The sequence below is a fragment of the Scleropages formosus genome, chromosome 8, assembly GCF_900964775.1.
Source record: "Scleropages formosus chromosome 8, fSclFor1.1, whole genome shotgun sequence".
NCBI classification, from domain to species: domain Eukaryota; kingdom Metazoa; phylum Chordata; class Actinopteri; order Osteoglossiformes; family Osteoglossidae; genus Scleropages; species Scleropages formosus.
Window position 1 is genome coordinate 26333595 of NC_041813.1, and position 21444 is coordinate 26355038.

At 42.8% G+C, this 21444-nt stretch overlaps 4 protein-coding genes across 7 annotated transcripts; 3 read left to right on the forward strand and 1 right to left on the reverse strand.

Moving 5' to 3' along the window:
* The first annotated feature begins 1841 nt into the window (after window positions 1-1841).
* slc25a19 (solute carrier family 25 member 19) lies at window positions 1842-5470 on the forward strand. Its single transcript, XM_018757427.1, has 7 exons — window positions 1842-2036; window positions 2591-2772; window positions 3596-3751; window positions 4031-4201; window positions 4490-4670; window positions 4821-4951; window positions 5117-5470. Exons 2-7 carry the CDS (start codon window positions 2641-2643, stop codon window positions 5294-5296), a joined length of 951 nt encoding a protein of 316 aa, XP_018612943.1. The 5' UTR covers window positions 1842-2036; window positions 2591-2640; the 3' UTR covers window positions 5297-5470.
* A 576-nt stretch (window positions 5471-6046) lies between these two features.
* On the forward strand, window positions 6047-11631 carry LOC108937447 (MIF4G domain-containing protein B). 4 transcript variants are annotated; one of them, XM_018757430.2, is made up of 6 exons: window positions 6047-6079; window positions 7981-8110; window positions 8249-8358; window positions 8656-8811; window positions 8916-9008; window positions 9246-11631. In XM_018757430.2, exons 2-6 carry the CDS (start codon window positions 8008-8010, stop codon window positions 9471-9473), a joined length of 690 nt encoding a protein of 229 aa, XP_018612946.1. In that variant the 5' UTR covers window positions 6047-6079; window positions 7981-8007; the 3' UTR covers window positions 9474-11631. The 4 variants fall into 4 exon arrangements, with proteins under 4 accessions (XP_018612946.1, XP_018612944.1, XP_018612947.1 ...); XM_018757428.2 differs by lacking the exon at window positions 6047-6079 and adding an exon at window positions 6312-7241; XM_018757431.2 differs by lacking the exon at window positions 6047-6079 and adding an exon at window positions 6312-7241 and having other exon boundaries at window positions 7981-8089.
* Window positions 11632-11705: 74 nt separating this feature from the next.
* Window positions 11706-17081, reverse strand: nup85 (nucleoporin 85). Its single transcript, XM_029254061.1, has 19 exons — window positions 16924-17081; window positions 16384-16477; window positions 16140-16302; window positions 15846-15916; window positions 15714-15757; window positions 15386-15455; window positions 15160-15281; window positions 14785-14919; window positions 14464-14586; window positions 14169-14300; window positions 13944-14050; window positions 13780-13863; window positions 13615-13680; window positions 13182-13333; window positions 12927-13044; window positions 12527-12627; window positions 12221-12372; window positions 11956-12051; window positions 11706-11863 (listed from the first exon to the last, which is right to left on the reverse strand). Exons 1-19 carry the CDS (start codon window positions 16954-16956, stop codon window positions 11765-11767), a joined length of 1962 nt encoding a protein of 653 aa, XP_029109894.1. The 5' UTR covers window positions 16957-17081; the 3' UTR covers window positions 11706-11764.
* An 893-nt stretch (window positions 17082-17974) lies between these two features.
* sumo2b (small ubiquitin like modifier 2b) lies at window positions 17975-21170 on the forward strand. Its single transcript, XM_018757408.1, has 4 exons — window positions 17975-18071; window positions 19739-19870; window positions 20117-20188; window positions 20601-21170. Exons 1-4 carry the CDS (start codon window positions 18051-18053, stop codon window positions 20661-20663), a joined length of 288 nt encoding a protein of 95 aa, XP_018612924.1. The 5' UTR covers window positions 17975-18050; the 3' UTR covers window positions 20664-21170.
* Window positions 21171-21444: the final 274 nt, after the last annotated feature.

The following is a 21444-nucleotide window of genomic DNA, read 5'->3' on the forward strand; positions in this document are numbered from 1 at the left end:
TTTCACCAGCAGTGCTAACCAGTGCATGTTTTTCCAAATTCAGTGTCTGTCCTTTTGTTTATTTGTTCCCGACTGCGGACTGGATCGTGTCTCACGTGAAAAGTGGTCGACTCCAGTCGGGGCAGAATTTAACAGCATACTGTAGTAGACTGGAATAAGTCTGGCATCTCAAAGCTGTTAACAGGTATTTGTACCATGATGTTAATGTTCCTGGACTGCAGCTTGCAGCTCAGATCTACCATCTTTAATCATGTTGTTGAAATCCAAAATGTGTTTTAAGGGAAGCGTTAAGAAATTGCGTTTGTTCTGTCCGGTAGATGTCCAGAACTGTATGAATTTAATTGGCACATAACCGAAGACAATGTGATTGTTAGCTTTGTACTGAACAGGGAAAAAAAAAAAAAATCAGATTTGTTCTAGTGTGACAAATGTAATCCCTTTAAGACAGTTTTCTTTCTGAAACTGGACATGTGAATAATAATAAAAGGAACGCTGTGTAGCTTGCGCATTAACCGCCTGCATCGACTGTGACTGGCCTGTTTTATTTATGCTACGTAAGATTTCCCGATCCTGAAAGCGAAAATGCAGAACAAGTGCACTTATAACATTGAAGAAAGCCTTACATTTCTGACATGAGATGCTAATATAGGTGTAGCGCACCATAACTGTAGATCTCTGATCCCCACGGCTCTATGTGCTTTTTAGTTTCTGCCAGTTAGTGGCAGATTTAGTCTTGGAAGGTTTACCTGGTGAGGTCGCTGGTTTCTTGAGCGAGAACAAGGTGAGATACATTTTACCCGCTCTTTGAAATGCTGCTGGAGTCACGGTATGATGCATTGGGTAGTCTGCCCGGGTTGCAAACTAATGACCAGCATTTGGGGCATTCGTTTATCGGGACTGGACCGGCACCTGGCAGCCGGTACCATGACTCCCAGGATGGAGTTACTCAACAGATCCCCAGCCAAATCCAAGAGATGGATGGAAAATAAATGCCTTTGATGCTGACCACCATGCAAATCTACGCTTGCAAACATCACCGAATGGAAATGGAAATTCCTTTGTGCTCGTGCCGAACCTTATCTAGGCCACAGGCCTCTGTGTCCTTTCGTGCTCCTGCAGTGGAACACCAAGAATGTCTCCTTGCGTGTCGCTTTCACGCTCCAGTACTCTTTGTTCCTCCGAACTGGTATTATGTAAATCAAGTGAAATGAAGCAATTCCAGTTCCTGCGCTGTTACACTGTATAAAGAGGTAAAAACAATAGCGAAGCAGCCTGCGTAGACTCCCATTGGTGATCCCTCGGAAAATGCAAATTTTTTTTTTTTTTTAATGGAAAAAAAGGGTAAGGAAATCAAGACTTTGAATCATTCTTTAATTTAGTATTTAGATTAAAGAAACACTTCTCTATGGGTCTCTTATGCCTTTCATGACATGTTGACCTGGAATGTTTTTTTTTTTCCATTCATTCTTAGCCTGCAAATTACACGTTTGTATGTCCCCCTCTGGCGGCAAAAATCTGTCATTACACTTCGGGTGTCACAAACTCGCCAGAAATACATGCTTCTTATGAGACTTTAATAGAGAGAACAATATTTTATGACTCCAGAGGACGTCTAAATGTGCTGAACGTAACTGAACGCAGATGCAAACACAGGCCATATATTGTCTTGACCTTGTTGGTACTTGAAAGCAGGCTTGTTGATCGACCAGTAGCGTGACGCGTATTCAATTTCCAGATTCTATTGGTCAGCGGCGTGACGCGCCCTGGAGATCCAGATCCTATTGGACAGTTTTCTGGGCGTTACGTGCCAATCTCGACGAAGGCGGGTTTTACGCGTTAACCCGGAAGCAGCCGTTACATACAATTTCATGTAAGATAATTGTGTGTGCGTGCAATTATCAAGAAACAGGCCATGGTTAAAGTGACGCGTGTTTAAAATAGCGGAGAGAAACGCGTTTATGAGTCACTAAACACTTAAAAGTGTATGTCTTCGTGAGATTAGTTCAGCGGTGTTGCTTGCGACACCTCACAAGAAGGTGAGTTTGCGTTAGCCGGCGTCTCGCAACTGATGAATGAACCCGCTGAGAAACGGTTTCCTCCTTCCAAACGACACTTGCAGGTGTTATGTGTCTCTGATTTTCAGTCATTCCTGTAGTGCAGAATATATACATAACAGAGTATATACATATAGTTCTTTTGCTGGTGTGATCTGAGTGGCACGCGCACGAGTCGCGCGGCTGTGTGTGTCGGAAGCACGTGCTCGTCCCATTTAAACATATTATTCAGATATTTTCTGCAGGTTCATTGTACAAACTGAAAAGCGACTAGACCCAAATTATACAAACTGATAGCAGTGCTATTAGTGTCCTTGCACTTCACTTCACGCCACTCGGATTGTTAGTTGGAAAGTAAAAACACTGGGTGTGCCCTGAAATACCATGGCATGATAAAATACCCTGTCTGTTTTTTCTGTGTGCTCTCCTGCAACTTGGTTTTGTTTTTCTTTATTATGTGCCTTTGAAGTTGAGAAGACATGAGATATGTGAGCTGCAAAATGCCACAGTTACAGCTGTTGGATGTTGTGTTGTAGGTAGAGCACATGAGACCCAGATTTGTGCTCCTGCAGACCCAGTTACAGCGATGGTGGGTTTCGACCCAAACTCGAAAAGTGGGGCCCTCTCAGCGGAGACGGCGGCGCTGGCAGGATCTGCTTCCGGCATGGTGACCCGAGCCATGATCAGCCCCTTTGATGTCATCAAAATCAGGTTCCAGGTGAGCTTGGCGCATGTGTCGGGGTGTTGCCTGTTCCCGCTCGGCCGGTCTAGTGCTTTCGCCGGACACCGCAAAACCCCAAGTGTGCTATTTCTTTGCTTTTCAGACCCTTTCATAGAAAGCAGAAGCCTTTGGTTTCTATGGTTTTTCCCCGCTCATCTTTAAATTTGCATTTTCATTAAATTACTTGTTACGTTACATATATTTATTTGTTTAGCTGATGCTTTTCTCCAAGGTGACTTACACTGTTAAGGCTACAATTGTAACTGTTAAGTTACAAGATTACAATTAGTTACCCAGTTATACAGCTGGGTAACTTTTTTTTACTGGAGCAATTTCAGGTAAGTACCTTCCTGAAGGGTACTGCAGCTGGAGATGAGGATCAAGCCTACAACCTTTGGAGCCAAAGGCAGTAACTCTAACCACTATGCTACCAGCTGTCCGGTTATTCATTTGGCAGATGCTTTTCTGCAAAGCGACATACAACTAAGAAAACAAAAGTGCATTTCACCAACAGGCAAGCAGACATGTGATTCTCAAAGTACAGTCTGATATGTTTAAATCATAATATCACTTTCAACTATAAGGTTATTTACTTTAGTCAAGATATCTTCCTTGGTTGAGTGTAAGGTTATAGTTGTCTTGTTTTTCCTCTTGCTTTTACAGTCTTTTCCTGTGCAATTTTGAATCTGAGTATGGTTATTTATCCAGCATAGTCTTTTTTTTTTTTTTTTTTTTTTTGGACTCTCACAAAAAGGTGCAAGTATTTTTCAAGTTGCATTTAGTCTAGCTGTGGACTGACAATACTCCCGTGCTTTCTCAGCTGCAGATTGAGATGCTGTCATCCCAAAACCGAAAAGGGAAATACTGGGGACTTCGGCAAGCAGCCCATCGGATCCTGACTGAGGAGGGCCTCCCTGCCTTCTGGAAAGGTCACGTTCCTGCACAGTTGCTGTCTGTCTGTTACGGAGCTGTGCAGGTACTGGTCATCCGCCCACCGTAACCCATATATATCACGTTACCCTGTTTCTGCGCATTGCGCACATGCAGTAAAGGGATTGAGCTAGTGGTATCCATTTAAGTGTGTTTCAAATCTAGTAGAAGTTGTGTGTTTGTTATATTTGATCAAAGTGTTTCAGTATATTCACTGTATATGGAATTGAATTAGTGGGGAAAATGCCAAATTGAAAGTGTCTGTTAAACTTCCATAACATTTTTAATTAGATGTGTCTAATTAAATTCCCTTTTCTCCACCTAGTTTGTCAGTTTTGAGTTTCTGACGGAAGTGGTGCACAAGAGTACTCCCTACGATAGCCAGACCCCCAGCATGCACTTTGTGTGTGGCGGTCTAGCAGCCTGTACTGCCACTGTCGTCTGCCAGCCATTGGACACTCTACGCACCCGCTTTGCTGCACAGGGGGAGCCCAAAGTGTGTTCCAAACCTTGCCCAGAGCACCTTCACACACTTGTCATGGACGTTCAGTAATCTGCGTTGATTTTTCTTCTTTACTTTGTTTGCCAACAGTATTGCAGTAATGCTACTTTAAGTGACAGCTGCGTTTGTTTCATAGGCCACTACTCTAGCTACTTGCTGTATTAATGTCCAGAATGTTATCCAGCTTCATGGATGAATAAAATGTTTCTTTTTCAAGTGCTAGTTATTGCTAAACGTTCAAAATAATGTGATGGACTTTGTTCTTTTGCTCATTCTGGGTAGGTGTATCGTAACCTAAGGCACGCAGTGTCCAGTATGTACATGAAAGACGGAATCCCAACCTTTTATCGAGGCTTGACACCGACCATGATTGCAGTCTTCCCCTATGCTGGCTTGCAGTTCTTCTTCTATAACGTCCTGAAGAGGATCATGTTGGGACAGCCCAGTGAAGTGAGCTCCAAAGGTCAGCAAGCAGTATGGTAAAAAGGCAGTGATTTACAGCAGGGGAACACAATGTTAGGCAGTGCTGCGGAAGGTGTATTTATGACTGTGTTTAATTTTGAGACCACTGTCTTGCGGTCTTCATTGCCTTTCTGTCACCTGTTTTTCCCAGGGAGCTTTCGAGGTTTGCTGTGTGGCAGCTGTGCTGGAGTCATAAGCAAGACCATCACCTACCCCTGTGACCTTCTTAAAAAAAGACTCCAGGTTGGAGGGTTTGAGGAAGCCAGAGTCCAATTTGGGCAGGTCTGACAAAGACTGTATCAGCTATGCATGTGTGAAATAATTATGTTCAAGGAAATGATACAACACTAATATGTAATCCTAGAAGACACAGCTTTTATTAAATTGGCAAACAAGTCAGTGTTAAGTTTTTAGAACTCCATTTGAATTGCGTGTGTGTGCATGCAGGTGCGGTCATACCGGGGTTTGATGGACTGTGTTGCCAGGATCGCCCAGGAGGAGGGTCCACAGGGCTTCTTCAAGGGCCTGTATCCAAGCCTAGTAAAGGCTGCACTTGCCACTGGCTTCACCTTCTTCTGGTATGAGTTCTTCTGCAATCTCCTGTCCAATGTGGAGCCAAGGCAGTGAGGACTGTCTGCATTAGGACAGATGGACGGTAACCGACGAAACGACATTGAAAGAACAGATTCGTACGGCAGGTTCACAAGGGGCCATCTGCACAAGGAACAAAAAGAAGGGTCAAGGATTTGGTTACAACAGAGATACATTGCTCCAGTCTTTCTCACACACACCTGGTTCCTGTGGGTAAAAAAAAAAAATGTTACGGCTTGTAAAGCCTCTTTGCACATTAGATGGATCTTCATGTTGGCTGTTCATCATTGCTGTGATGCAAGCTAACACTGCAAATCTGCACTGTCAAGATGAGCTTTGCTCATGGTTTACGTCATTTATCCAGCAGCTCTTTACCTTCTCAGGAGGCTAGAGATACTAAGTTCTTTTTCCAGTGTCTACCAAAACACCACCACTGAAACACCAGTTCTCTCACCTCAGAACGACTGAGTGTAACTGGTAGAATTCTAACTCTTAGCGGGAAAACATTAGGCTACTGCCGTCTCCACAAATTAATGTGTAAATGGTCGTTATTTATGACTTGTCTTTAGAACTGAAACTGATATGAGTCTTTAGAAACAAACTGACTTTCTGGGAATTTTTCGTGGCAGGTATACAGTGGCTATAATACACTTGAAACAAACTACATTAATATCTTGCTTTCATGTTCATTTTCATGCTTGTCAGTTTTATCCTTGAGTTGATTTTGTTCATAATTCTGCATTTAAAGCATTTATTGTAACACGATTACTGTCATTGCATGTTCTTGCAGAGAGAACCGTCCACAGGAGCATACCTTCGGTAAGAAGGGAAAAAACACTTAGTCTGAATAAATTAGAAGAAAATGAAAACTTGGGTTACATCTGAGCCATTGTGCTCTTCACCCCCCCCCCCCCCCCCCCCTCTTATTTTAACCTGCTTTTTTTGTGCAAATTTCCATTTCTATCTGATGAGGAATTTTGAACTTACAAGTGTGTTTGGAAAAAGTATTTTTCCTCCACTATTTCAAAATCAACATATGTAAAAAAAAAAAAAAAAAAAATGTTTTTGCAGTACAAAATGTCATGTTACAGTGATTGTCAGGATTGCATTTTTATTTAGTTTTTTTTTTTTTCATATATAACACTATACTTAAAACGTCCTTGCTGGAAAAGTGCAGTTGTAGAAATGGTGGAACACAGAGCTGATTATTCTGTCTGGTTTTGACATGCTTCTTATGGGAAAAGGGTGACAAATTCCTAACTTCAATGAGAGTTTGCCAACATTTATCTTACAAAAGTCAGTACTGTTGTTGAGCATTTCACCAAAGAACGCCATTTATTTTGAAATAAAGGGAAATATTTACTTAAAATACTGTGCTGGCCCAATGACTTTAGATGTTATATTTCAGTGCAATCTGTTACAGAACATCAGGCTAATAGCACTGACTCTTTACTGTCTGTGTTAATTTAAAACGTGTCTTGTGGTTTAGAGTTCTGGGCGCCTCAGTGCACTTCTTAAGCTAATGTGTCGCTATCAGTTTTTTTCCAATAAACCATCTTGTGTGTTTCATGTGAATATAGAAATGGTACACTTCTGGAATTTAGCCCTTTCAAGTAAAGGGAGGGGCGCTTGCTTTGCCTAGGTGTAAGAGCGGCACGCCTCCGCGTTGTAATATTTTCAATAAATGAACTGTCCACGAATTGTTCGTCAGAGCTGGATTTAAAAAGAATAGGGCGCGCGCGCCATTCCTCTCGTACAGGAAGTGGCGCGTGAGGCTGTACGTCAGCGTGACGTGCAAAAGGCGGAACGGGGACGTAAACATGGCGCTGTGCGCTTCTTTTGCCGATACTAGCGGCTACATGTAGTAACGTGTGAAGAGGAGTGAACACTTGCGTTGTACAGGGGAGTCGGTCCGTGAGTTCGGGGTGACGTTTCGGGGATCATTCTTTATAAGCGCTGGGAACAGTAACGTGAAGTGTAGGTGTGTGTGTTTCCTAGTTTCTGCCAGCATTCCGTTGGGTTGTTCGCGCCGTCAGTAGCTTAAAGCTTGTTGTTGACGAGGAACAAGCCGGGATCACGTCGTTTTCTTTTAATTTCTACAAAAAATAATGCGAATGTTTACGTAGTAAGGTGGAGCCTCTTCAGAAAATGTGTGTGTTGACCAGAGGTAGCTATAGTATAGTGTGACTAGGAGGCACCAGGGAGGTATTTTTGTACTGAGAAGCGGTGCCTGCTGTTGTTGGCTGCTTTGTTTGTGCAAAAAAAATAGTCAAGAGGAGTCTATTTGAACTTAAGCTTGCAAAAAATGTGTTCACCGCACCGATTTTGCCCTCTCAGCTCGTGTGTGTGTGTGTGTGTGTGTGTGTGTCCCGTAACAGATCGCCTGAGTTTTTACTGACTACTGTATTTCAGAGGGCCACTTCACTTGTTGTGGTTGGATGACAATTATTTTGGCAGGTATTAAATATTTTACGGCGTGTTTGTTCGCTGTGCCCACGGACACAAACAATGGCTCTTTATCATGAGTTTATCCCTGTGTGAAAAGTGCTCATTCAGAGAGGAGTGATGATGGTGCACATCTCTAACCCTGTGGCCCCACAGCCTCCTGTGCCACTTCTCAGCCCGCAACACAGGCCTGCTGTACACTGTTTTTACAGCATGCGGGGCTCTCACCCTCCTAACTTCGCCGGTGTTCTTCCTCTGCGTCTCCCTCTGTCCAGGTGAGCTAAGAAGGTGCTCCGGACGCCATGGAAAACTCGTCCAAGGAGGACTACAGGATCCAGTCGTTTGACATCGAGACTCAGAAACTACTCAAAACTGCCCTTAAAGGTCAGTTGCTGCAGTTTCACAGTAAGTGTGTCAAGGGAGTGTGCTGTTGTTCATCAAACTGCCAACTGAACTCTTTCAAGCTGTGCTGTGAACGCAGTGACGTGTCAACGTGTCATTTATAAAGGCAGATCTCCTAAATGACCCTCTTTGTCCCACCAGAACCAAGTGCAGTGGATCTGGAAAAAGTGTCCAATGTCATTGTAGACCAGTCTCTGAAGGACCAGGTTTTCAGTAAAGAGTCGGGTCGCATTTGCTACACCATTGTTCAGGTTAATATTCGAGTTTGTTATATACGTGTTTTGTTTCCCTTACGTTTTAAGATATTGAAAGAGTGCGGCTAGTTGTGCGGTTGGTTCCTGACGGGCTTGTACAAGGTTGACGCCTTTAACCCCCACCTTGCTCTTGCTACAGTACCTTTGAGCTAGGCATTTGCCCCAAGTTTCTCTAGTGTACAAAAGATTAAAATAGTTACCCAGCCGTACAAAAGATTAAAATAGTTTGTTAGCGTTATTTATTGATGATTGCACTACCAGTGTTATCTTTGGTTTTTGTACCGCTCGCTTCAGGCAGAGGCCAAGCAGAGCAATGGAAATGTATTTCGCCGCAACCTGCTGAACCGGATGCAGAAAGAGTTCAAGGCCCGGGAGGAGACCCGCAGCCGCTCCATCCAGGAGTGGGTCTGCTATGTCACCTTCATGTGCAACATCTTTGACTACCTCAAGGTACTGGCTGCAGTGTGGAAGTCTTCATATTTATCTCTGATGAGGGGCTCAAAAGACTTCAAGTGTGCATAGGACATTAGTACCAGACTTTCCTCCTCTGGTAGGTGAACAATATGCCCATGATGGCATTGGTGCATCCAGTGTTTGACTGTCTGCTCAGATTGGCCCAGCCTGATGCTCTGCAAAATGAGGAGGAAGTGAGTACTGCCTTAATGTGCTTAAATTTGGTGTTATCTTGATGCATGCAGATTCTAGAGAGATAACGATGCGTATACATGTAAGGCTAAAGGACTCTTTCTGCTTCCAGTAATTGGCAGCATGGATCACTGTTTTTTTAACAACTGCTGTAGGTGCAAGAAGCTGCCACTAAAAAAAATTAAAATCAACTTTCTGGCATTGCATGTTTGTTAACAACCCCTTGCTGTATTTGACAGGTGGACTGCCTGGTGCTACAGCTGCACCGCATTGGAGACCAGCTGGAAAAAATGAATGAGCAGCGCATGGATGAGCTCTTCTTCATGCTGCGTGATGGTTTCCTTCTGCAGCAGAACCTCAGCTCTATGGCCCGATTGTTGCTGCTGGAGATTCTGGAGTTCCGGGCTGGAGGCTGGCGGCTCAGCGAGACGGCGCACAAGTACTACTACAGTGAGGTGGCTGACTGATGGAAGGCATTGCAGTGGGGGGTGGGGTGCAGGGATGTGGGAAACTGTAACTGGGAAGGAGGGAACGAGAGAGTCATGGATCCTGAGGTGTATTGTCTGAGAGAGAATCTGATGAGTTCTGCTGGTGATTTGGCAAGTGAACTTACTCCCTGAGATTTTAGTTTAGCTGCTGTGAGGTTTGTTCATATCTAACGCTGGTTAGATGTTGTAATGTTGGCCTGATGTTAATCAACATGATGGCTTGGAAACTTCTTATTTCTAGGAATAAAGTTCACAAGTGTTTTTTGATTGCAGACAATAAGAGATACAGCACTAAATTCCGCTTAGAGAATCTGTCTTGTATGCGAAGGTGATGCAACATTCCGGTCAGAAAGGTAGGGCTCCGAATAATGGGTGAAATATCCCGCTCCGGCAGCAATTAGCCTTTGTTCGACAGTGTTACCTGGTTTTGTCCTATTTCGGTTCCTGTTTTAGATTCTTCTCAAGATGCCTGTTTCAGATTTGGGATCAGAATTGCTACTGTACACTGGGTTGGATATTTTGAAATACTGAAGTGCATTCTGATCAGTCTGGTCACTTTTTACAATTATGATAGAAAGCTCACAACTGTGCTATATAAATACACATCTCAGGCACTAAGACACGTACACTGCCTTCTTTCAAGAACTTTTTTTTTAATTTTCACAACAGCTCTAAAAATACTGTGTGATGTGGTTTTTTTTTTTTCTTCTGATGAAATAGTGCCATAAGATGAACCAGCTATATTAGCCCACCCTACTTGCTGATTGTTTTCACCATTCTGTTGGGCTATAAAATAGCTACAGCAGGACTGGCAAGGATTACTTATTCGTTGTTCCAGCTTATCTTGGGCATGAATCTCACTGTCTGAGTTGTATGACCTATAGTTTTTTTTTTTTTAAGTTATTTTTTTTTTCCAGATTTAAAGAGGACCTTCAGCACCCAGAAATATTAAGCATTCCCTTATTTTTGTTGGAGTTTGAAAGTAGTGTTTTTATACAGGTTTTAACTATGCTGGAACAGGTACTCCCAAAGTGAAAAAGTCATACATGGTCTGTTTCCATGGTCTTAGCCAGCATAACCTTTATTAATTATTTAGTCTTAATTTCAGCAGTACTAAAGTAATACAGCTTTTATTGTATTTCTACAGGGTCTTCCAGGGTGAAAATGAATTTGTGGTGCTCATGGAAATATAGTTTACTTCTGAAAAAATTAAATGCTTTCTTTTCCTGGTTTAGAATGTGCAATTGTAGAAATGAGTTTGAAGGTGGCTACAAAGCATAAGGAAGGGGGAGTATTTTTGACGTGCATGTCGACAGTTGAATGCAGTTTGTACTCCTCTGAAGTGTTTCATGTTAATTTTGAATGGTTGTAGCAACCATGGTTTTTTTTTTTTTTTTAAACATCTTTTGGATTTCTAGTCCATATTGAGGTGGAAGGGCAGTTAAGAATGCAGTTTAAGTGACCTTTGTTAACCAATGAGGATGGATGTACTACTGTTACTTCACTTGCTTCAACACAGCTTTTTAGTGGAGTGTGAACACTGACAGATTGCATCCATACGTGTGGTGTTTCTCATAGGTATGACTGTTCTGTTGTTTTAATATCACAGAAATGTTTATCACCAGCCTGAGTGACCAATGAGCATATTTACCATGCTCTGTCCTTCCTGGGGTACTTTTATTTTAGAATTAAACTTCACTTACACTTCATTCATATACCAAATTTAAAAGCTGTATTGAAACATTTTAAATGGAATTTATTCACGGAATCTCAAGATTAAACTTGCATGCCATTTGTAGAAACTTTTACTGTTATATGCCAAATATTTATAAACCAGTTTCTTGAATTCATTTGAATATTTGTACTAACGAGCAGAAACTTCCCTCTAGCATTGTTCGAGTTGTAGATTTGAAGAAACTAAGTTATTTACACAGAGCAAGTTGATTGCCTTTACTATTCTGGAGTTTATATATAAATTTTTGGTAGAATTGGAAAAGTTCACGTTTTCAGTTTTTAATAAAATTTCAAGTTTTAGATTTCTATGCAGTAGTATCTGAAGTGTGGTGTTCTATGGGACATGCTTCTCTGGAAAAATTTATACATGGTTACAGAATGTAATAAAGCATTTGTCCACTTTGACCCATTAATTCAAGTATTTGAATAACTTTGTTGTCTCCTAATGTGTTGTGGAAGTATTTAAGCCACAAAGTATGCAAAAGAGAATATTTATTGATGTATTTTTATGTACATAAAATAGAGGGGGGGGTGTGTTAGGCTTCCAGGGTGCCCTCCTTCACTATGGCCAAGGCCAGGTTGCGAGCAAGTGCCAGTCGTAACAGCTCTATCTTGGTCGCTTCTATGTTGTCCTCCTGGAGTCAGACATATGACATAAGTTAGGAGTCTGTGTGGGGAAAAAAAACTCAACTGCTGGGAGTGTTCTGCTGCATTCAGGCATGCCTACCTGCATAGAGAGTTCCGTTTCAGGAGCAACTTTGCCAGTGGTCAGCTCCTCCAGGCAGTGCATCAGCTCGTACGTCTGGTCTGCTGAGAAAATGACCTGTGGCAGGGGATGCAAATTGATCTTGTTGAGTAGATCAAAGTGAAACACAGACGGATGCTGCAACCCACAGTAAGTCTTGAATTGGGCTATTTCATAAACGTCGATGAGGACATTCTGCAGTGGTAGAGCAGCCCATTCACCCACCCACGCCTCCCTTTCTACGAACCTGTTTCTGCTCCAGAAGGGGCAGCGCATCTGTCAGCAGGGTCATCCAGAAACTGCGAGGGGCGATCTTGGCTGTCATAAGGGACAACAGGAGCCTTGCTGCTTCTGCGAACTGCTTTTCGGCGTACAGCTTGTGGAACTCTCGGTATTTACCTGTCAACGCCACACACAAACAGAGGATGAGGAATGAGGTTAGTGATGCAGTTAAACTCCCTATACTGCTGTAACAGGCCTTTGTACAGTGTAGTTTGTTTCCATACAGCAATGCACTGCAATTACACAACTGTGTGTGCGCCTCTGTACGTACCAAGGAAAGTGAGTCTGTCACTCAGCAGCATTGCTGACCCTAAGTTGTCTATCAGGTCCAGGTCTGAGAAAGTCCCGTGGGTGCAGTAGTCCTGCAGAAACCTTAACAGCAACATGGAGGGTGAGCCGATATGTGTGCGCAACAGTCAAGGGTCACCACAGCAGTTTGTTACTTACTAGCAGTTCCCAAACACTAGAGCTTTGACCGCATTGACAGTAATGGAACAGTACCTGCCACTTGACAGTAAGAACCGAGGCACCCACAATGACTGGATCATTGCACTGCAAGCATGTGTGCAGGATTGTACAGCAGAAGTACACATCATTACAGGTGCTGTGTGACACATTTCCCTACTGATACCCCATTGGATGTGCATGTAGTATGACATCAGCAAGCTCACCTCTCTGAGATGAGTGTAGCGAAAGCGGCATCCTTTGCCCGGATGCTCCAAGACAGCGCCGAGCCCAGCCGGTTGTTCCTCAATGCTTTCTTGGCCATGATCTTGCAGATGCTGCGCACTACAGAAACAGCCCATCAACGCTTCCTTTGTGCTCAACTGCTCCCTCTACAGAATTTTTTTTTTTTAATTATTATTATTATTATTATTATTATTATTATTATAAAAAAGCACTCTGACAGGCCAGATAGTGGATACCTTGCTCTGCCATCTGCCTCTGCTCACAGATACGGAGCACCTTCAGGGCCTTGCGCTCTGTGTCCAAGGGCACCCGTTCGATCTGGAGCTCCAGGTAGACTCGTCCAAACTCTGGACAGTGATCAAAGTAGTCCACAGCTAGCTGCCACAGGCTGGGAGGCCAAGGTGGACATGCAAAGAGGACAGTTGTAGTTTGTGTGAAGCAGTGCAGTACATTACGTGTAACTCACACAGTTTACTCTGATACAGTTTAGCAGCAGTTGTGTTGGTAACAAATTAAATTGGTAAGCAGGTTGCAAAACTCTTGTTTTTGGTGACAACAGGAGGATCCTAAAAGTCAAACCAGTTACAAGGTAATTTGAGTGATTAGCAGACAGAGAGACAGTGACAGTTGGCTTTTAGGACCCAATATACTAGCATAAAACAAGCATACCTGTGATGAGTGAAAAGGCCAGATGCATATTCCAGTAGGAGAAATTCTCTCAGATTAGAGCCAAAGCTAAAATTGGGCAGAAAGTCAAATTTATTTTACATGTACAAGACCTGAATGTATATATAAAAAAAAAAAAAAAAACTCTTCCTGACACAATTTACTTACTGAAGGTTGTGAGACTGTAGCAACTTGCAGTGGTCCAGAAGGTCTGTCAGATGAGCTACAAACCACCAGTTGTTGAGAGCAATGCTGGAGGACAAAAAACACAAGCTTTAAGACTGAGAAACTTCACTTGCTATTGTGATTTAAACAGCCTTCAAGCTCCTAACCTGCAATCCTTGATAACCTGGTGAATGTCAAACTCAAAGGCAGCAAGCAGAATGCTGTCTAGGGGTTCCGGGGCACTCCGGCCATCAAGGAACATGTCCATACTGGCCTGGGAATACAGATCCCATACAGCACTGTTGACAAGGTAACCACTTGAACAATGTTCACGTTACGCTCCTGAGATATGCCACCTCTTTAACAAAACACCCAGCATGGGTCCTGGGTACCTGGGCATAGTAATGAAGCTCTGTAGGTTTTACTGTGGGGTGGCAGTACAGAAGACGGGTCACCAGGAAGTGGTACCAGGTGCTCAGGTGCTCCCTCTGCTCCAGAAGAGTGTCCTCATCCCCAACCAAGATCTTAGAGGAAGTTAATAAAAAAAAAAAAAAAAAGGGCATTTTCCACTATGTCACAGAGTCCTAGCACATTATGTTCTAGGAATACTATGACTACAAAGTAACTGAGTAACACATTTTGATCCAACTGAGGCTCAGATGCAGAGGTTTTGCCACAAGCCGTCACCTTGCAGATGAGTTCCAGGTGTGGATGGCTGGCAAAAGAGTTGTCCTGTAGGCAGCGATCACACTCCTGGTGCCACCGCCTCCATTTTACATCAAACTCAGTCAGTGTCTGTGTTCCACCGGGCTATGAAGACATCAGGTAAGATCTACTTACACAGTTCACTTGAACAAGGTAAATGTACACATTGGAATGTCTGATGAGCTAGTGGACATTATGATTTACTTTACGTTCACTTTCTGGCAATTTTTATTCACTTCTGAATGAAAAGCATGCTATTCTCTGTTCTTTACTCCATGAGGCAGTGATACACAGGTCTAATACATTGTAAATGGGCATCTTCATCAGCAAACTGTCCATCAGCTTGAAGGTGACCCTGGCTGCAGGCTGCTGGGAAGCCTGCTTCAACAGGATCTGTCTGGCCTCGTCTATCCGGCCCTGCAATATGTAGCACACTGTCTGGAAGGAGAGTGTGAAGAACGCCGAGTTACCAAATGGAGCCAGCAACAACACTATCAAGTGAGTTTTTAACCCTAAGGTTGCAGGTTCAAGTCCCAAGATACACCGTGCTCTCATACTTAATCTAAATTGCTTCAGTGAAAATATCCTGCTATGCAGATATATTAACCAAAGCAACTTGATTTATTCTTCTCAGCAAAGCAGTAACACTAAAGAAAACAGAGAGGTGTTTTATCATACCACATCCCAGTAGGCCTGGTGCTCAGCAGGGCACTCGCTCTGCAACACCTCCTGTGCTTTCTCGTCCACGTCAGCTTTGTGCAGTCGCACCCAGTCCAGCAGGTGGAGGAGCAGGGATCCAGCTGAAAAGCACATGCAAACATGACTCTTCAGGGACACCCCAGTGCACACATGTGAACATAAGTACTGGACACTGAAAAAAACATTTTTTGCTCTATTCTTTTACCTGGAGCTGCCTCAATGAAAAGCACTTCGCAAAGGTTCCAGATCAGCTCCACAGCTAGCAGAATCGATACCTGCCGTATGAACATACATTCAAACCAGCGCGGAATTATATCGGATGCTGTCTTCAGCTGAGAATGAGTTCTTTTGTTGTGACAGTTCCATTTTTTGAAATGGCTAATCTGCTAACCAATTCTGCTTATTTAGCTGTAAGATTAGACTGTAGAATGGGCGGGTGATGCTATGGTCCGACACCTTCATAAACATTTTCAATATGCAGGGAAAAAAGCAGAACAGAAAAAAAGAGCAAAGAAAAAAATTTTTTTTCATACCTGATTTCCATATTGTGTTGCCAAAGCTGTATCCCGTGTCGATACTGGGATATAGAATAACCAGATCTCAGGATATTGTACTGCTCATTGTAAGTTTTAAAAGTTCCTTTGCTAAAGCAAAGGATCTCATACCTGCTACTCGCTGGAGCTCCTCCATGCAGGCTCTGATCACTGACCTGTAGTTCTTGCTTACACTGATATACCTAAAGGCATAAACCAGTTTTGTCAAACATCCCTGTGCAAAACATATAAATGGTTTAGTTCTGCAATGCAGTTATATTGAACATAGGAAAGCTGCTTTGGAAAATATGTACATCACTCTAAAATAACTTTGGCTCATAAAAAAAAAAAAAAAAGTTGGATTCAATACTATTCGAAAACTATTTTAACTATTGAGAATTTGGTAGATGATGCTGGGTGACGTACTGGTGCTTTTTGTTTTTACTGGGGACGTCATCTTTCATGTTCTGCAGCCCGACAAAGATATGGTGGGATTCGTTGAAGAGTTTACGCAGGATGGGGGAGTATATGTCTTCATCTTTCCGCACCACATGGACAAATGGGCAGCTCTGGGCAGCGTGCTGGGCACCTGCATGAGAGGAATCCAGTGTAAGACCTGCAAACCACTTCGTCGTGTGTGATGTTACAATGAACAATCGCTGACAAATACCTGTGGGTTTGTACTGTGTCTCATAGGCGAGGAGGTCTCCTGGTCCCCATACAAACCCCAAGTGCCTCTGGCTGGAGTCAATGCCTGGAATGAGCTGTGTGGCAACAAGAAGAGACCTGCTTCTTCACTACACAGGAAAGTGAACAAATATTATAAGCAGTAGAGTAAAAAATTTTTTTTCCTGCCACTAAGACACGGTAAAATTAGTCTTTATTAATAACTAGCTTGAACTCACATCTCTGTGCACAGCCATAGTCTATGATAGATGCAAATCAATCAAATTCCCCTCGTGTTACCGTACTGCACCTAAACCCCGCGGCATAACATTTAAAATAGCAAAGTTGATTCGCTAACAGTAACTGGGCTCGGGAGAAGCTAGCAGTTGTTATAGTGGTAATAATAATTTACAACATGTCACCCAATGTTAATACAACACTGACTCTGACTGTCAGCAACAACAGCATGATTAGACCAGTCTCTCTCTCTCTCTCACACAGACAGCATCATGCAGCCGCGCCACAAAATGAGGCAAAAACGTACGGTAGTTATCGGATCCACGTCAACCTCCGCCATTGGAAATGGGGGGAAAATAAATCGCCCAAATATAACGTCAGAAAATATGGACGTTTGACGACTTGCTTCTCGAAACCCAAAATGAGAAGAATCGCGCGCCGCCGCCGCCGTGAATGAAGGACCCCTCGCGGGGCTTTGAGGGGTGGCCTGACATATGCCTGAATATTTTTTTTTCCCCAAAATACGAATTGCAACTTAACTGTACACTTTTAATCTATTTGAGATTATGAATATTATTTAAAATACCATCGCTTTATGACTTGAAAACTGCGATTCTTATATAAAACATTACCCACCGAGATTCGTTTTGTGCCTATAATAGACAATTTTAGTACCATAACGACATGCTCTTGGCAAATACAGCTAAAATGTGAAGAGTAAAAGTCACATTTTCTTTCAACAGGTAAACTGCTCTTAAACCTTAATCTTTTTCTAATTTTTCGAACTCAGCTTGTATTTTTTTCTTATCACTGAGAAAAAGCAGTAAAACACCGTGTGAAAGCACTTAATACGTAAATTGCTATGTACCTTAACAGCTATAACCATTTAACAATACAGATATTCCCTTAGATCAGATTTTTTGTAATATTTTGAGGTAGCTTTCAACAGTTGGGATTTTTTGCAAAACGCTCCATGTGTCCAAGGAATAAAAACAAGATGGCCACTGCAGATCACTGTCCTCTCTAAAAGAAGTTTCCATGTGCTCACACATATTGCATGATTAAATTATTTAAATGATTCACTTTCAACGTGAACACACAATAATGCACATTTTAACTGGCGTGTGAACCCATCCCATGCAAGTATGTGCAGTTTTACAGTAAAAAGACAGAAACCTTTTTCCACATGCGCGTGCACGCGGCACCGCGCGACCGGGCTAACGCCATTTCTGCGTGCACGAAGTCACTCCCGCCGAAGCGGTGGGTACTCTGTTGCCTCGTGATCAGCCTTTAGCCAATTCTATTTGAATACCGAGGACGCGTAAATAATCATGACCGCGCACGCACGACCGGCTTATTGAACGTGGGCGGTGACGTGCGCGTTCCCGTCGACTCTTTTGTGTGGCGGCGTACAGAAACGCATACAGAATAGCCATGGCGGACGAGAAACCTAAGGTGAGTAACTACATCTAATGACATTAGCTTTATATTAAAATTGGCAGGTAACATAGCAGAAGTCAATGCGGGTTCGTGTGCGGCGTGAGGAGTCATTATGCGGCTGACACGGGCGTTTTATTCATTGTGAAATACCGGAAGAATTGTGAGCGCGCTTACAGGCGGGAGGAGGGTAGCCCGGGTTAGCTAATAGCTATCGTATGTAGCGAAGTATCTAAAAATAGACTACGGAGCAATTTAGCGCTCTGGGATTAATTCTGGAAATGTTATGTGATATGAGAGTCATTAATTCATGAATGTGAATAGGTGTATCGCCTCCCGGTGTGTGAACTAACTCTCTGGCCATTGAGCTGAGCTGCCTGCCTCTGTCTGTGTGAGAGTGAGTGTGTGTGATGGAGACTCCTGCTGCTGCACGACTCCAGGCCTCTGATCAACACGCTGTATGAACCACATTCATACGCCCCTTCTAACTCGCATCCCCCTCCCAACCAATGTGTCCCTGGGAACGTAACCTGGAGCTCATCAGGTGCTCTGGATACGGGGGTTTGTTGGCAGTTTTCACGGCTGCTGTTGGACGTTCGACTTAGGAAGTCAGTAATCGACTCAATTTAAAAATGTCAACTTTTTAAGTGTAGGAAATCGTGTGCCATGATAAAGCGAGTTTATTGGGGTTTTTATTGTTTTTGGATGTACTTGAGATTCTCGTTTTTTTTGTCATTTTAAACGTTTATACTGGACGTGTCTTGAATATGAACCGTTGTTGTATGATTATTCTTATTAAATTGACTTGAAAGCTTCTTTCTTGCACTTGTTTCATTTTTGTTCATTGTGAAATTACAGTTGGTATCTTCTAGGTGTTTTTTTTTAATGATTACATGGTGTTTCCTTCCTTGTTCATGTTAAATTTCTGCAACTTTTTTTCTGTTTATATTCCATTTTTTTGCCTTTTTTTTTTTTTTTTTTTTACCTGTCCTTCAGCTGGTCCTCTCTGGTGCCACCTAGAGGGCGTGATTGTTTTGGAAAACAGTTTTCCTAACTTGTCCATGTTTGAAGTGTGTAAGAATGGAAGTTAATTCAATTCTTTTTTTTTAATTGACAGCATGTGGGTTTCCAGGTGGCCGTGTTGCTTTTTGCCTACACAGGCCGAGCCATGCAGCTCACATAAATATTGGAATGTAGGCGGTGATATTTCCCATATGTGACAGCAGAACAAACTGGGAGGGTGGAAATGGGCTCTGTTCTGCCTAACGGCTGCTCATAGCACGCTGCTGGCGTCCTTTCTTGTTGGCACATAGTGATCTCATGGTGTGAGGAAAAAGGTGTGATTGGTGAGGCCATGAATCGCGAGAGAACACATCTGCAGCCCTTTGCTGATCTTTGCCTCCTGGTAGACTTGTCTATTGTGTGTGCAGTTGAGGGTGAAAAATGCAAAACTGGAAATGGCTAAACTGGAGAAAAGATCATGATGAAAATATCCATTTCTACAGGCTCTGTGAGAATGGACGAGCATTCTGGCCTGACCAGAAGTTTGAGATTTAAGTTACTTTTTTCACTGCATCAGCTGGAGTTTTTGTTCTCACCCCGACTTTTGCAGGTGTAAAATAATGATGCCAAAATCTGTGCACTCTTGCATGGAATTATGTAAAAGGGGTTGTTTTGTTCCACAGGAAGGGGTGAAGACGGAGAACAACGACCACATCAACCTGAAGGTTGCAGGGCAAGACGGCTCTGTGGTGCAGTTCAAGATTAAGAGACACACTCCGCTCAGCAAACTCATGAAGGCATACTGCGAGAGGCAGGTGAGGATTTCGAGCATTTCCACACCCTAAAGGGCAGTTTATACATGGGATGCACTCCTGCTGTGATTGATTTTTTTTAGAGCAGGAAAAATAATTGATGTTTGAATGTTTTCAAAATGGGCGGAGCACCTCGACTCCACCAGTGCATCTTGGTTTTCAAATATGCGTTAAGTGTGTTTTCATATTGTAACAGCACTGCCCTGCTGTTGGGAAAATACCGTTAACGTTGGCTATGCTTCCCTGAAGGGCTTGACGATGAGGCAGATTCGGTTCCGTTTCGACGGGCAGCCAATAAACGAGACGGACACGCCGGCACAGGTAGGTTTGACGTTTTGATGAATGTCGCGTTCGTCTTCGCTCTTCTCACCGTTCAAGCATCTCCCACCTCACTATTTAGACAGTAACGACACTGCACGATTCGTTTTCCTGGCCACATTACGTTAAAAATTCCATTAACTAGTACAATAGCACATTTGGTTTTAAGCGAGTAGTTGTAACTTTCTCGCTCATAACTTCCATTCCCTTTTAATCTTAAGTTAATGGGGAGCAGTGACCTAACACACACTCATAACTTACATGTACTGCACTTGTACCAAAATTAGGGTGCTTGTTTCTCTGCTACTCAAGCAATAAACCAGCATCTTGGTTTATCTGGGCAACGTGTGGCATTTTTAAAAGATGTAGGCAAAAAGTTTAATTTTGCAGAACTGACGTTTGTTTCACTTTACAGTTGGAAATGGAGGATGAAGATACGATCGACGTTTTTCAGCAGCAAACAGGAGGCCTCTACTAAAAGTCACTCCCCAGCCAACTTCCACCACAAATCCTGCTTTTCCAATATTTCACCCCAAGTTCTTACCTTTGGACATTACCAGTTAGACGTTTTCAGTAAAACATAACTGCTGTTGTATAGTGTTTTCATTCTCGCTTTATTCCTTCTTTTTGTACATAAACAACCTCAACTGTAAAGAAAATAAACACATTTAGCTATTTAGAGGTGGCAACAAATGCTGAAGGAGGCCTCGGCAAAACCTGGTGATGGCCGCTGCGTGAAGAAGCCCCAGGATGTCACTGTTGATCCTCATCCGCACTTGAGAATGAGGCTGGCTGTCCAACTTAATTTTCTGTTACCTGTTTCAGAAAATTGATTTTATATCTTTTTTATATTGTAGTGATATATGTGTAGAAAACTGTCTTAAATGTAATTTGACTAGGCCACCTTTAAAACGACAACCCCGGAAGACGGAATTTAGTCGAGTTAAGCATCTGTATTGTCTAATAAAATTCTTGTTAAAATTAAGTGGCTGTCTGTTAAGCACCCGGAGTATTTGTTAAATCCAAGAGATATGATGGACATTTTCAAAATGTGTGTTTTGCTTAAGCAAAAACCCGAGTTGATGTCATACATCTTTCCTGAAGGGCAGTGGGTCAGTGTGACCGGTCCTGAACAGAGCAGGAGTGCAGTGAACAGTGTGGATGTAGAGAACTGTTACTGTGGTACAAAGAAAGTGCACCCATCACAAGGTGTAGTCCTGCTGAGTACTGTAACATTATAGCTTAAATTCCACCCTTGC